This window comes from Epinephelus lanceolatus, chromosome 5 (assembly GCF_041903045.1).
Source record: "Epinephelus lanceolatus isolate andai-2023 chromosome 5, ASM4190304v1, whole genome shotgun sequence".
In the NCBI taxonomy this organism is placed as follows: domain Eukaryota; kingdom Metazoa; phylum Chordata; class Actinopteri; order Perciformes; family Serranidae; genus Epinephelus; species Epinephelus lanceolatus.
The window spans coordinates 31314035-31328620 of NC_135738.1; the positions used below are offsets into that span (position 1 = coordinate 31314035).

At 41.8% G+C, this 14586-nt stretch overlaps 1 protein-coding gene across 2 annotated transcripts in view; it reads left to right on the forward strand.

Moving 5' to 3' along the window:
- btbd11b (BTB (POZ) domain containing 11b) overlaps positions 1-14586 on the forward strand; it is a 104344-nt gene that overhangs the window by 54731 nt on the left and 35027 nt on the right. For both annotated transcript variants that reach the window (XM_033622714.2, XM_033622715.2), the window contains exon 2: positions 10018-10170. In XM_033622714.2, the coding sequence (XP_033478605.1) occupies positions 10018-10170 (153 nt within the window). The remainder of the gene's footprint in view (positions 1-10017; positions 10171-14586) is intronic.

Consider the following 14586-nt stretch of genomic DNA (forward strand, 5'->3'; position numbering starts at 1 on the left):
AAAGATGTCGCCCTTTGCAATGATGTGGCTCACTGATGTGTTTTAATACAAAAATGGAGGTCTGTGTCGTGGACAATACGTCTTAGTAGTATTATTTCATAGTTTGTTCTTGTGGTATTTCTTAAAGATAAGAGAAAAAATACAATATAGCATTAAACTTATGTAGAGCTTATCCTTTAACTGTGTCATTATGCGAGCAAGACATTTCCACCCTAAACATCCTCAAATCCTGTTGTCATCATTCGTCATTTCTCCTGACATCCGGCACTTTGTGAGACGTTCTGCCCAGAATACTTTGAATCATCCCCTCCTCCCTGTACTGCAAATGTCTTTCTCACTGCATGTTTCCTCTTTTTTTATGAATCTTTTGCTTTTAAAATTGAAATTTTCATCAAATGACACTTGGCCATTCAGTCAGGTATCAATGAGAAGAGGAAGAGCAGGAAATGTATTTGTTTTTTTCACAAGAAAAGTCAATGCAGAGTGTAAACAGTTACATAACTGTGCAGTGCCGAAATGCTCATTAAAAGAAGCTACTGTAAAAATGTTGGTAAACACCATTAATAGTGCATGAGAGTTGTGGTTTGTTGCAGTTTTAATACACGCCACACTCTTCCTGGGAATACCTTCATCTCACACACACACACACACACACACACAACACAACATTCAAACATACACACATTGCACACAGGCAGTGACTGTATCTCTCCTGCCTGAAGGATTTACCGTCTTATCTACTTTGCACTTTGCATCATATTTACTGTGCTGAGTTTTCATGTCCAAGAGCATCTTCAGTTAAAAGCTCCCAGTGTGTTTACAAGTCGCTCTATGTGATGTCACCCCTTTAAAACGACCCAGAGGAAAATATCCCCTTGCAGCAAATCACATTTTATGACATTAGTCATATCCTTTAATTACTCCTGTGCCCTCAGTGCTAAATGAGCAGTTACTTCAGAATATTGTTGCATTTAGCAGGATTGCTGCGTCTACTGCGTCAAAAAAGTTCTTTTCATATTTTTTTAATCATAATTCGCAGCGACTCCATCCTTGATTTTACTGTAATGCGACAAACCACACAAACCCACTTTTTTTCTCTTCTCCTCCCCATATCAGATTATATGAGATAATTGTAAGGGAGAAAATACCATAGCGCTGCTTTTTAAGACTCTCCCAAAAGCTCAGAGAGAGGTAGTGCAGGGTGAGCAGAGAGATTACGGCTCAGTGACTTCAGATTTTTCCCTGCTGCTGCTGATTGCCAGTATTGTCTGGAAAGCATCCTGCGGGAGGCGTTCGACTCATGGATATTACACACAGACTTATTACCCTTGACAGAAGAAATGAGATGAAAAGAGAGAAATAATAACGAAAGAGCTGCTACCTCGGGGTGGAATAACACACAGCCTGCAGGAAGGCTGGTTTCCCTCTGATTGGAGAAGATTGTGTAATTCTAGTCATGCCCTTGTTGTGCGTCGGTCACCCGTCACAAGTCCTCTGCCTGTGTGTGTGTTTAAGTGTAGGGTCTATTGTGTGTTGATGACTTGTATAGTATGTGCTCACACGTGTGTTATTCATATCTGTCTCCTTTTTTTAGCTCGTAGTTCCTGTGTGTTGCTATTTCCAAGCTGCCTGCAATGATTCAGTAGCCACAGTCTACACTGACCTTTAATCTTTTTATTATCTGTCTCACTATTGTCTTTACTTTCGTCATTAGCTAATTAATGCATTCTAATAAGTTCTGCTTTTGATTTTATTACTTATGAGGCAGAACGATCGTGATAATGAAGGGACCCATCTGTGAATAAACTGTAAACAAAAGCGCCTCCAATAATCAAGCACAAGAACTGGAACCTGCCATGACTCCCAGATTGGCTAAATGTGAGGCATTAGGGCTCCCATAAGCTGCTTAAAGTAGGTTTGTAACATTCAACCGAGGAATTTTAAGAATATAGATTATCCATCCGTAAGTGCATTTCCATCTACCAATTTTTTATTTTAAGTTAAAAAAAATGGAAAAAAAGTTGAAATATTGCAAAAACAACATGCTCTGCTAAGCTGCAAAAGTCTATGCATCAATAAAAGCAACATGCATGAAGCATCAGGCTTGGGTGTCTTTTTTCATACTTTAATACCTTCCTGACATTTCACGGGGGTATTTTTAATTTGTGTAAAAAAAACATAAAAGCTGAGCTGCTGGTGATAAACGTAACTGTAGCTTGAATGTCATTGTCTAACCTACAATGCTGTGTTTATAATATGTAATTAGCCTACTAAGAAAAGTCTTGCCGGGCTTAAATACTTAATGGCCCATAGAATATAAGCACCCTTCTTCCATGGATTCTTGCTGCAGGACCCGATGACACTTGTTGGCGCGGTGGATACAGACACATCAGTGGGCTGAACGGAGTCTATGTGTGGGTGGTGGTGACAGACTGGCAGTTGAATAAAATCATAAATCTCCTTTTGTAGTTGGAAGAAGTGGGTGGCACAGTGGTGCAGTCATAGCTAGAGGGTTCCTGGTTTGAACCCCCACCTCGGGGTAGGGGAGTTTTTCTGTGAGGAGTTTGCATGTTCTCCCTGTGTCAGCGTGGGTTTTCTCCAGGTATTCCGGCTTCGTCCCACAGACCAAAGACATGCAGGTTAATTGGTGACTCTAAATTAGCAGTATGTGTGAATGTGAGCATGAATGGTTATCTGTCTCCATGTGTCAGCCCTGTGATAGTCTGGCGACCTCTCCAGAATGTACCCACCTCTTGCCCAATGTCAGCTTGGATAGGCTCCAGCCATATTTCTGTGGTTTTCCACCGTTTGAGGTTTGACCAGCACTCTGTTAATTATATCATCTCGTTGCACTCTCTAATTTTGCTATTGTTTAATGACACCAGTCTGCAGAAGGAGAGCCACCCTACTACTAATATTCACAGAACAGTAATGGATGGAAATGCATATTTATCCGCATTTTCTTTTGCCAGTTATGTGGGGAAAAATAGGCCCAAATTTGGATGAACACTTGACTTCTACCTTAGACTCAAATAAATTACAAATTAGGCCTCTAATGTTAGATTAATTGATTTTGGGGGGCAGCAGAACCAGCTGTAAACACAGGACATCCAGTATCTTTTTTTTTTTACCTGGAAATTTGTGATGGTGAAATTGTTAGAAAAGGGTTTATAAATACAGCAAATACAGAGCAACATTAGCATTCCTATGGAGTCACGTCTCTGGCCACCTGGCGAATGTAAGCCCAATATTTACCCACAATTGCAGTCTGTTTTTTATCTCCGTCAACTCCTGAGGGAAATATCTTGTTCTTTAGCAGCTAAATGCTCCACTGTGTTCACCAGCTAGTCATTAACTGCATCTGTTTGGTGATTGGCAGGTAACATCCAGTTAATATAGTAATATTGATTAGTTAAGCTTGAAGAATCAATTTCACAAATTAAATAGATACTGCTTTACAAAGTTGTACTTAAGCGGAAGAGATTGCTCTCTGATCAGCTGCCAACGGAGGCTATAGGCACCATATAAAAGACAGGATGGTCTAAATCAAACTGTGAGCACGTTTGTCTGTTTGCTTCTGGATCTCTTGGTGCGTAATGGACACCTGCGTCAAGGAGTGTCAACGATAAGTCGTGACTTCAATCAAGAAACTCTAATCTAATTCAAGATAGTACGCACCATTACACATAACAAGTGAAACAGCAACACAGCGGAGGTCAGCGGGGTGACAAAATGATTAACTGGATTGCTTAAGCATCCCGTGTCAGCAAGCAGAAGCCTTATTGAAGTATCCTTGAACACAGATAAGAGACAATGACTCCCTATCGGCTCTAAGACGCACTGTTGTGTGTCTAAACCTGACCTCTGACCTCTCCTTGGAGGAGGGGTGTCAATAAAAAATGACCACAATGACCATTTCAATTTTGCATTATTGAAAAAAACAAGAGCAGAGGAGCTTTGATACGCTCAAGCTGGGCTCTTCTTTATGTTGATGTGAACACAAAAATAAACCCAAACCTACCGTCTGAATGTATTTCCTTTGGCGCATTACTCATACTTGTGTAAGAACACATCAGGAGGCTTGTGTGTTTCTTTCAGAGCGACACATGATGCAAGCTCGGGAGCTTTTTCAGTCCTCTGTATTAGGGACAGCAAGAGGATCTTCAACAGACTGTTCCCTGAATGTGGTTGCCCAGCGAGAGGAAGTATTCAGTTTGGATGTAGCTGAACACGTTGTTCTCTCTGCACAACACTTCAACTAGACATGAAGTGCCTGGGATTAAGACTTTTTAATTACTAATAATTATCTGTATGCGTCTGCTTTTGTGTGCGTGCACTCCTGTGTTGAATGCAACATTGCTGTCTATTAACTTGTGTGTGTGTGTGTGTGTGTGTGTGTGTGTGTGTGTGCAGCACTCACATGCCTTCTCCCTCTTCCAATTTCCTAATTTAAACAGACGTTTGCATGTGTACCTGTATTTTCTCACAGGACTCGTAGCTGTGCAGTCCTCCTTTATATGACTGGCGCAGCGCTAACCCATTAAAGACTTGCGGCTACCTCAGACCATACTGTGGTCACCTGAGAGCCCAAACCGAGACCTTACCTCTGGAGATTTACAGTCAATCCAGGCATAACGACACCCCTTCAAAAAAAACCACAGTTTCATATTCACACCTCTACAACTGCACACACGGTGAAGATTATTCCAAATGAATAAAAGCGACAATTTAAAGGAGAGGCGTTCTAACACATTTTAACACACGTCACGAGTCTGTTTCCCGCTTTCCATCTCACCACGATCACTCGCTTGGTATACATATGGTAGCCATCTGGCCTGGCAGAACAGAGCCGGAGCCTAGAGTGGGGCAGCACTACTGTGATCCATGTACAGTAACAACATGATTAACCCTTTAGAGCCATAATGGTGCACTAAAAACAGTCTTTATTTTCCGTTTTTTGGCACATGTGTTTGCATCCTGCTGTCTGTATTTGTCTTCACTTTTCAAATGTTCAATCAGCAGTTACACCTCATCCATCCAAGTACTGCTTTACCTGTTTGAAGCAGTGCATTTATGATTTGCCATATCAAAGCTCGGCTCTGCCGCCTCTGTATCTTATCTCTCTGCGAGACTCCAAGCCAGCGTTCCTGCAGAGCCGCAGTGTGTATAGGGAAGTGCACTTCTCCGTGTGTCCCTCCAAAATAGATTTAAGTGCAGGGTAGGAGCCACATCGAGGTCAGCGTTCCTGTCCCACTGCTCTAGTCAACCCTGAGACAAGTCAGAGTGGATCTTAGCTACAGTAGTCTACCCTCTGACTGACAGACTCAGAGAAAAAAGGAGTTAAAATGAAAATAAAAAATGTTGTGTTATATAATGTTTGTTGCCTGGGGGCCACATTTACAAAATGACAGGAGGCCTGAAAACATAAATAATATTCATCAAATAAAATGAATAAACAAGCCATATCCAGTCACACCTGCTCTGCACAGGCCAGGTGTACGCAGGAGCATTTTGAGGACACGTGGGGCTTAGCCTGGACCTCTTTTGGAGTCCTGGGGATCCTCCCATGGCACCTTTTTTGATAATCAAGCTCTATTTCGATGCTTTTTAAGCACACTGGCACCTTCTTTACATTTCAAGTACAAAAAAAAATCCCACTGTGGATCAGTTTGTCTTCATTGTGAATTAGAAAATAGTCGACAGGCCAACTGGCATCCTACTGCGAGCCAGATCTGGCATGTGTGTAAGTTGAGCATTACTGACATACAGCACAAGTTTCGCTGTAGAATGTAAGCCTTTAAAAAAAGAATTTTTGCACAACTCATAACATGATCTCACTGATAAAAAGATATGCACGGAACAATCTAAAAATAAAGCAAAAAGGACAGACAAAAACATGCTCCACTCACTGCCAGAATTAGATTTTAGGAAATGGAATACTATTCTTTTAAATATTTATCCAAATTACTTGGTAGTGGTAACCCAAATGCATTGTGACAGATTTGAAAGATTCAATGCATCAACAAAAACAAAGATGGAACCCTCTCAGGAGACAACATCCTTTTTTATTTATTTTTTGCACATGTGGTATCATTTTGGTGAGTTTTTCTAAGGGGCTTTTTTTCTGGCAGTGACTTTGGAATATGGGTTTCAATGTTAAATATGCACTGGATCTCCTCTGTGTGGCTGCCTATCTCAGATTATGACTAAGGTGCATTTAGTGACATCTTAATGGGAGCTCTCGCACGCATTACTTCTTCTCCAGTGACAGTGTCGTGCCTGAAGCATCATTCAGCCTCCTCTCCTCTCCTTAGCGACGCAGAATAGCTGCCATATGGCAAACAAGACCAGTCCACTTAAAGAGTGGCAGGTGCCTTATATAATCCCTCGTTACTACACATCCTAAAACTCTAACTGTCATATTATTGTGATGATGGCAAGTAAACAAATTAAAGCATCTTGTGCAATTATACTGTAGTTTGAAACTCGAGAACATTACATTCCCAGGGAGATTTCTGCTGCAGTGACAATCCCGAGGAAGATAGTGACAATCATCACGCGAGCACACAGAGGGAGAGAGCGCGGCTACAGTTGGCAGCATGTAAGAGCTCCATCAGTTCCTCCCTGAGGGTAGACAGTGCCTTGCATTAGGATGCAGAGAGCCAGTGAGTCACCTTGCCTCAGTCCATCCTGAGAGCATTCAGCACTTCACTGTCAGCTGGTCCTGTAATTCCCTGGACCAAGGTTAAGGAGCTGGACAGTTAAAGCTCAAGTGTAACAGCAAGGTGTTTTTATCCATGTTTTTCAGAGTAAGAATAAGGTCCTTGGTCGATTCATGCAGCCCTGCAACACATGCTGGCAGCACTGTATAATTGCCACCCCGGCAGGAGCAACTTTCAATGGAAAATCAAATCAAGAAAAATAAGTGAATAGAATGACTTTGATGACAGGGTCAGGGTTAAAGTGAAAGAAGCTGTTTCCGCCCTCCTGAAAATGATGGCGTCTGCAGTGCAATGTTCAGCTGAGTCACACCTGGGGGCCTTTAGTTGCACATCAAAAGAGGTGGGTCATGAATCCTGTGGTCACGCTCTGAGTGGGCTATGTACTTTGGTATATAATTGTTTGAGAAGAAAGTGGGAATGAGGAAGGTGCCAGGGTAGCCCTCCCGCTGCTTTAAATGGTTTAAGATGGATTTCCTGGAGTTTGCACAACTGCTCGCTAAAGAGGGCACATTCTGAGCAATAAAAGCAATAAAGGAGGTGTTTCAGAGTAATCCCCGCAGACACGTCTCTGCAGAAACACAGAGAAAGTTCCCTTTTCTTTATAATTGATCTTGTTGGCTTGTCTGGAACTTTGGCTAAAAACTGTAGCAGATGAGGACACCTGACACTGGTGCAGCAGATGATGATGTCTCCTGCTCTTTATTTCAGAGTCGTGCAGGTTGTCAGTGGCTCTCTGACCTGAACAGAGATGTAAATGAGATGGTGCCATGGCTGCTGCTGCTCTGTAAGCAGCTGCTTTGTAGGTTTATAAGCGAAATAACTGTGACTTATTACCAAGAAAGCTGTTTCCAGATGGTTTTCCCACACAGTTTTATTTCTTGTATAGTGCATGGTGAATAGCAAACACAAGACGGGTATAATCAGAGGCATGCCTTTTAAAATCAGCACATTTGAAGAACTGTGGATTTAGTTACTAACTAACCACATTAATTCTATCGTAAGGGATTGTATGAAAATTATTGGAGTGGGGAGGGGGGCTAAAAATGCCCAGCATTATCATTATTTTCTTTGAACCTGTTTCTTGACTAAGAGAAAAGGGAGTACTTCTGCATATGTAACAAAAACTACATCTACCAGCAAAACACACTTCAATCTTCCACAGAACTGTTGACAGTCTTTGTTTCTATTGTTAGTAATGTAGTCGGCAGGTTTTGACAAGAAGAATGTGTGGGATGAAAAGATAATATCGCTGGTTCTGCTGCATTGGTTTTGATCATTGTGTTTTACTCTATTGTGAGTCTAACAACATCGTAGAAGTGCAGTGCTAAATTGGTGGAGTTCTCGTTGAATACATTAATGGAGTTATCGTTTTCACTAAGCATCCAAAACAGAATTTAAATTAGTTTTTGTCAAAACCAAAATAATAAAGTGATGCAAGATGTTTACTGACAATTTTTATTCTTGAACCAAGAGCTATTACTGTCACTCTACATGGCACATTTGTGGCGGCTCTATCAAAATCAGTTGGAAGCCGCACAGCTCATTTTTAAATAAACATGGATTTATGTCAACATCTCAATTTTTGGGGTCATTTTGGGGCTTTGTTTGATTTTAAATAAAGTCTTGGCTTTCATTCTTATCACCAAACCCACTGGTCCTACTCAGTACTATTCTCCCTCTGTGTCTCCCCAAAATTATGAATCACAGCCTTAATATAATAATAACAAAACAGCACCTGAGACAGTGGGGTTTTGTCTGATTCCAAATCAAAAAAGTATTGGCCTTTAGAATATTAAAACCCTCTTAAAACCCACCAGGTCACCAGGGACAACCTGCTTGAGCTAGTTCTTAGCGGCTTAGCATCGCGCATCACAATATAGGATTTAATGTTTAAACTTGTCAATATGGACATACTACACATCGTCACTGCCCCAGCACTGGATTTCAATGACTTTGGAGTGAGACTGGTTTGAAATGTGTGTCTGCTCTTTGATATTTCTCCTTTAGTCCCTAAGGATCCACCGATCAAAAGGATCAAAAGGATCAAAAGGGGTTTTTATATATATATATATATATATATATATATATATATATATAAATGTATCTAAGTTGTGAATATTGTCATGTGAAGTTCATTGCTAACTGTATGCTAACTTTGTTCATCAAACGAACCATAGTTCTTCTGACATAAATACGTTTTCTATCCCCCTGCATCGTGTTGTTGGGTATGCTTATTTTTGTAACCTTACAGGCTTTCTGTGTATTTTTCACCCTGGGACACCCCCTGATACAGCATGTGCTTCCAGTTTGGAAGGTCAGTGGGCTCTCCCTGTATCTTTGTGGCCACCATAATGCAAACTTTTTCTTAAAATCATGGCTTGATGAAAGTTTCTAAGTAATGTGACATATTTGCTTAATATTTGAAGTACAAAAATGAGGGTCATTGTGACTTAAAATGATAGAACAAGTCACATTTAGTCTACCTCTCCCAAACATGTTTCCAACTAGAAGGACAGAAAACATAACCCCCTCCCTTTTCTGAATCCACCACCACCACCACTGATTTCCATACAGTCCCTTACATGTTTAAACACCTGTCTCAGTGTGGAAAAGTGAAATGAATCGCCCTAAAAGCAACTGTCTGCTCCCATAAGATGAATGAAGAATGTCACCTTCGCCACAGGCAGCATGTGCATTAAATTAGCAGCATATTATGAGAAAGGAGCCATTAAAGCCAAAGCTACTTTTTTCACAGTGATTAAAGGGCTAAGTAGGGAGTCGCTGCTTTCAGCCATTTCATAAGTTGACACCCTGCAAGCGATAAGAGGGGTGCAGCACGACGCTGCAGAGGAATAAGAGACTGTCAGCAAAGCAGAATGGAGAGCAGTCTGCTTCGTCACCCTCAGAGCGAGGAAGGCTAACTAACACACAGTGGTGTGACTAATGAAAACGCATTTGGAATATTACACATTATTACCTTTGGGAGAAGGCTCTGACAGGTGCAACTAGCAGGCATAATTCCTGCGATGTATGGCCTCCATTGTTTTCTCACTAATGTGACAAACCTATAAAGGGACATAATGAGATATTAACATTTAAAAGGGGAAACTGACTGCTTTTATTCCCTTTTTTCCTGTAAAGAAAAATCACAAGTGAGTTAGCCTAACCTCATACATAAGGATCTGTCAGTCAAATTGTCACTTTTCAGGCTGTGGTCTTGTGCTTTGCCATGACATCAGTGTAATTCCCCCCTCTCTCTATCTCATGCTCTATCTCTGTCCTTTTTTTCTTTCAGGTGTGCTCAGCCTACCTGAGGGTCTGACTCTTCACAGGGACCAGCAGCAGCGAGCGGGGAAAAGCGGAGAGGGAAACGCCTACAGTCAGTCTGAGCTGCGATCCATCGAGCAGTGTTTATTGGCTACAAGAGTGGGCAGCATCTCTGAACTCAGTGAGTCGTGTGTGTGTGTGTGTCTGTGTGTGTGTGAGACAGGAAAAATTTGAGTGGAGAAGTGAAGGACAGTCATAGACCCCTCCCCCAGTGTGCCCTGTAGTCACTGTGGCCTTGAGCAACGCTATTAACTGCCCAGCTGCTGTAGTGAGCTGCTCACTGGTCACCTGCTCAGTGTCAGGTGATAATTTAGACAATGCTGCGCTTCTGACTTTGTGGCAAAGGGTTTTTAGAAAGACCCGTTTAAACATGACAATGTTCCTGTGCTCAAGGAGAGGACCATTTCCCAAATTTAGTGTGGAGAAAATCATAGACTTTAAAAAACGGCAGACTGGGGAGCTGCCGCCTGGTAACTTTTGGATACTGATGTAATATTTTTATAAATAAAAGCATGAACGTATCTGTGTTTTTTCTCAAAACTTGTTTCTAAAACGAGCCAAACAATATTGGTCGCTGTCACTAACTCCCACTGACTGCTGCGATGCAGTTTACCTATCATGTGTATTATTTAATAACGATGTCACGATGTGTGTGTCCCAAACTAATAAATGGTGCCAAACTTAGACTAAAGCAAACATGCTTTTAATTTCACTGCACTTCAGCCGGCAGTTGACCATCAGTCACTATTGAGCCGTCGGTGAGTGTGTGCTGCCCTAGTCTTTGTGGTATGTCCCGAACCGTTGGCCCCTGACAGCCCTTGACAGCCCTTGATGGCTTTTTTCCCGCCAATTCAACATGCTGAATCGATGGCAGAGCCCACCAGGGAATGAAATCACTCTGATTGGCAGTTCAGGTCAGTGCACAAGAAGAGAAACTGAAGTGAGGAAAGTAAACCAACAGCTAAAGTCAAAGAAGTGAGTAAGATAAAAACAAACTTGTTACAGAAGGTAAGATCATTTTTCTTAAGCTATTGAGCTCCTTATCAGAAACCTTTCGTGATGATTTGTGTTATTGTTCACTGGCGCACAGTAAATACATACATACACACACTCATACACACACATATTCAAAACTCATTGGACGATGCTTCACAGTGCAGTTGGACAATGACCTGAAGCATACTGCAAAAGCAACCAAAGCATACTGCAAAAGCAACCAAAGACATTTTTAAGGCAAAGAAGTGGAATGTTCTGCAATAGCCAAGTCATATCATCTGACCTGAATCCAATTGAGCATGCGTTTCTCTTGCTGTAGCCAAAACTGAGGGCAAAACACCCAAAACACAAGCAGGAAGTGCAGACGGCTACAGTAAAGGGCTGGCAGAGCATCACCAGGGAAGAAACCCAGCATCTGATGATGCCTATGTGTCCAACACTTCAGGCAGTCATTGACTGTAAAGGATTTGCAACCAAGTATTAAAACTGACTGTTTAATTGATGATTATGTTAGTTTGTCCAAATACTTATGAGCCCGTAAAGTTGGGGGACTGTGTGAAGAAATGGTTGTCATTCCTACACGGTTCATACTACATTTTTGAAAAAAAGCCTTAAATGAAAGCTGAGAGTCTGCACTTTAAGCAGGTATTCATTGTTTCATTTAAAACCCATTGTGGTGGTGTACAGAGCCAAAATGATGACAACTGTATCATTGTCCAAATAATTATGGACCTGACTGTATATATATATATATATATATATATATATATATATATATATATACAGTACAGGCCAAAAGTTCTACACACCTTCTCATTCAATGCGTTTGCTCAAAGCCACCCTTTGCTCTGATTACTGCTTTGCACACTCTTGGCATTCTCTCCATGAGCTTCAAGAGGTAGTCACCTGAAATGGTTTTCCAACAGTCTTGAAGGAGTTCCCAGAGGTGTTTAGCACTTGTTGGCCCCTTTGCCTTCACTCTGCGGTCCAGCTCACCCCAAACCATCTCGATTGGGTTCAGGTCCGGTGACTGTGGAGGCCAGGTCATCTGCCGCAGCACTCCATCACTCTCCTTCTTGGTCAAATAGCCCTTACACAGCCTGGAGGTGTGTTTGGGGTCATTGTCCTGTTGGAAAATAAATGATCGTCCAACTAAACGCAAACCGGATGGGATGGCATGTCGCTGCAGGATGCTGTGGTAGCCATGCTGGTTCAGTGTGTCTTCAATTTTGAATAAATCCCCAACAGTGTCACCAGCAAAACACCCCCACACCATCACACCTCCTCCTCCATGCTTCACAGTGGGAACCAGGCATGTGGAATCCATCCGTTCACCTTTTCTGCGTCTCACAAAGACACGGCGGTTGGAACCAAAGATCTCAAATTTGGACTCATCAGACCAAAGCACAGATTTTCACTGGTCTAATGTCCATTCCTTGTGTTTCTTGGCCCAAACAAATCTCTTCTGCTTGTTGCCTCTCCTTAGCAGTGGTTTCCTAGCAGCTATTTGACCATGAAGGCCTGATTCGCGCAGTCTCCTCTTAACAGTTGTTCTAGAGATGGGTCTGCTGCTAGAACTCTGTGTGGCATTCATCTGGTCTCTGATCTGAGCTGCTGTTAACTTGCGATTTCTGAGGCTGGTGACTCGGATGAACTTATCCTCAGAAGCAGAGGTGACTCTTGGTCTTCCTTTCCTGGGTCGGTCCTCATGTGTGCCAGTTTCGTTGTAGCGCTTGATGGTTTTTGCGACTCCACTTGGGGACACATTTAAAGTTTTTGCAATTTTCCGGACTGACTGACCTTCATTTCTTAAAGTAATGATGGCCACTTGTTTTTCTTTAGTTAGCTGATTGGTTCTTGCCATAATATGAATTTTAACAGTTGTCCAATAGGGCTGTCGGCTGTGTATTAACCTGACTTCTGCACAACACAACTGATGGTCCCAACCCCATTGATAAAGCAAGAAATTCCACTAATTAACCCTGATAAGGCACACCTGTGAAGTGGAAACCATTTCAGGTGACTACCTCTTGAAGCTCATGGAGAGAATGCCAAGAGTGTGCAAAGCAGTAATCAGAGCAAAGGGTGGCTATTTTGAAGAAACTAGAATATAAAACATGTTTTCAGTTATTTCACCTTTTTTTGTTAAGTACATAACTCCACATGTGTTCATTCATAGTTTTGATGCCTTCAGTGAGAATCTACAATGTAAATAGTCATGAAAATAAAGAAAACGCATTGAATGAGAAGGTGTGTCCAAACTTTTGGCCTGTACTGTATATATATATATATATATATGATAAACGTACGTGCTGGTTGGCAGTTGGCTGCAGTCTTTCTGTTCGTGTTTAACTTTTAGTCTGAAATACAGGTGACATGAGGCAAAGCAACAGTTGGCTTTCGTCACCACTAGTTCTCTGATGTTGTTTTGGCGTGTCTGGGCTTTAAGATGTTTGCCTTCTCAGTACTGATGTGTGATAAAGATGAATATGATGCTGATTTAGACTTGCGGCAGGATGTGTTTTCGTTGTGGATTGGATGCTTGGTGTTCATTGTTGCTTCATCTCTATGTTTACGTGTGAATGTGCTTGTCCTGTTGTGTGTCAACTTTAGTGTCAGATCAGAGGGGTTCATCTGAGCATGTGTATTTCAACATGTTTGTGTTCATCACGCCTGAGTGTTGGGTCTGACTAAAAAAGTGTTCTGTAACGCATACTCACACATTGATAATATATGCCTATGTCAGTTGCAATGCATATGCCCCCCACTCCCTCCATATGTCTTGAAATTATGGCCCCCTCTTGGGTCAGATGCCTTCTGTGGTCGATGGAGGGACTTGACTCGCCTGTACAGAGCTCCAACCTCAAACACATCCAGAACCTTCGGGATGAATTGGTGCACCAACCATTCGCCAGGCCTTATCGCCCAACACCAGTGCCCACACTCACTAATAGGCTTATTCACAGCAGACACTTGTCATAGTAGGAAAAGCACAGGTTTTACTAATAACATTAACAATGGCTCTGTTATATTTGAGTATCATGACAGTGTGACAGTGAGCCAGCATGCACAATAGCAGAACCCTGAAACTTAAACAGTAAATTGGAATTCAGCCATCATTAATTATTCACACCTGTACTTTTCCCACTGTGACAAGTCAAAATGTCCTCTCTGGGAAAAGGTCTTTACTGTATGTTCTCCCGTGGCTGAATAGGAACAAAGCCCCACAGCCAGGTTCCTAACTCTTGTAGAAAGCCTTCCCTGAGGAGTGGAGGCTGCAGCAGCATATTAATAGCCTGAGTTTATAATTGAGACGTTCAAAAGTCTCGTACAGGCATTATGTTTGTGTATCCACATACTTTTAGCTACCTAGCTTATGTGTAGGACTGGGTATCATTTAAAAAAGAGAGTAAAAGTTCACCTAGTCGTACAGACACAGTTAGAGGGCTAACTGTTAGCATCACATAGCTACATTATCCAATGGTTATTAATGGTTTTAACGATACAGTCCAGCTGTTTTTGTGTCAGTATATGTTTGTTG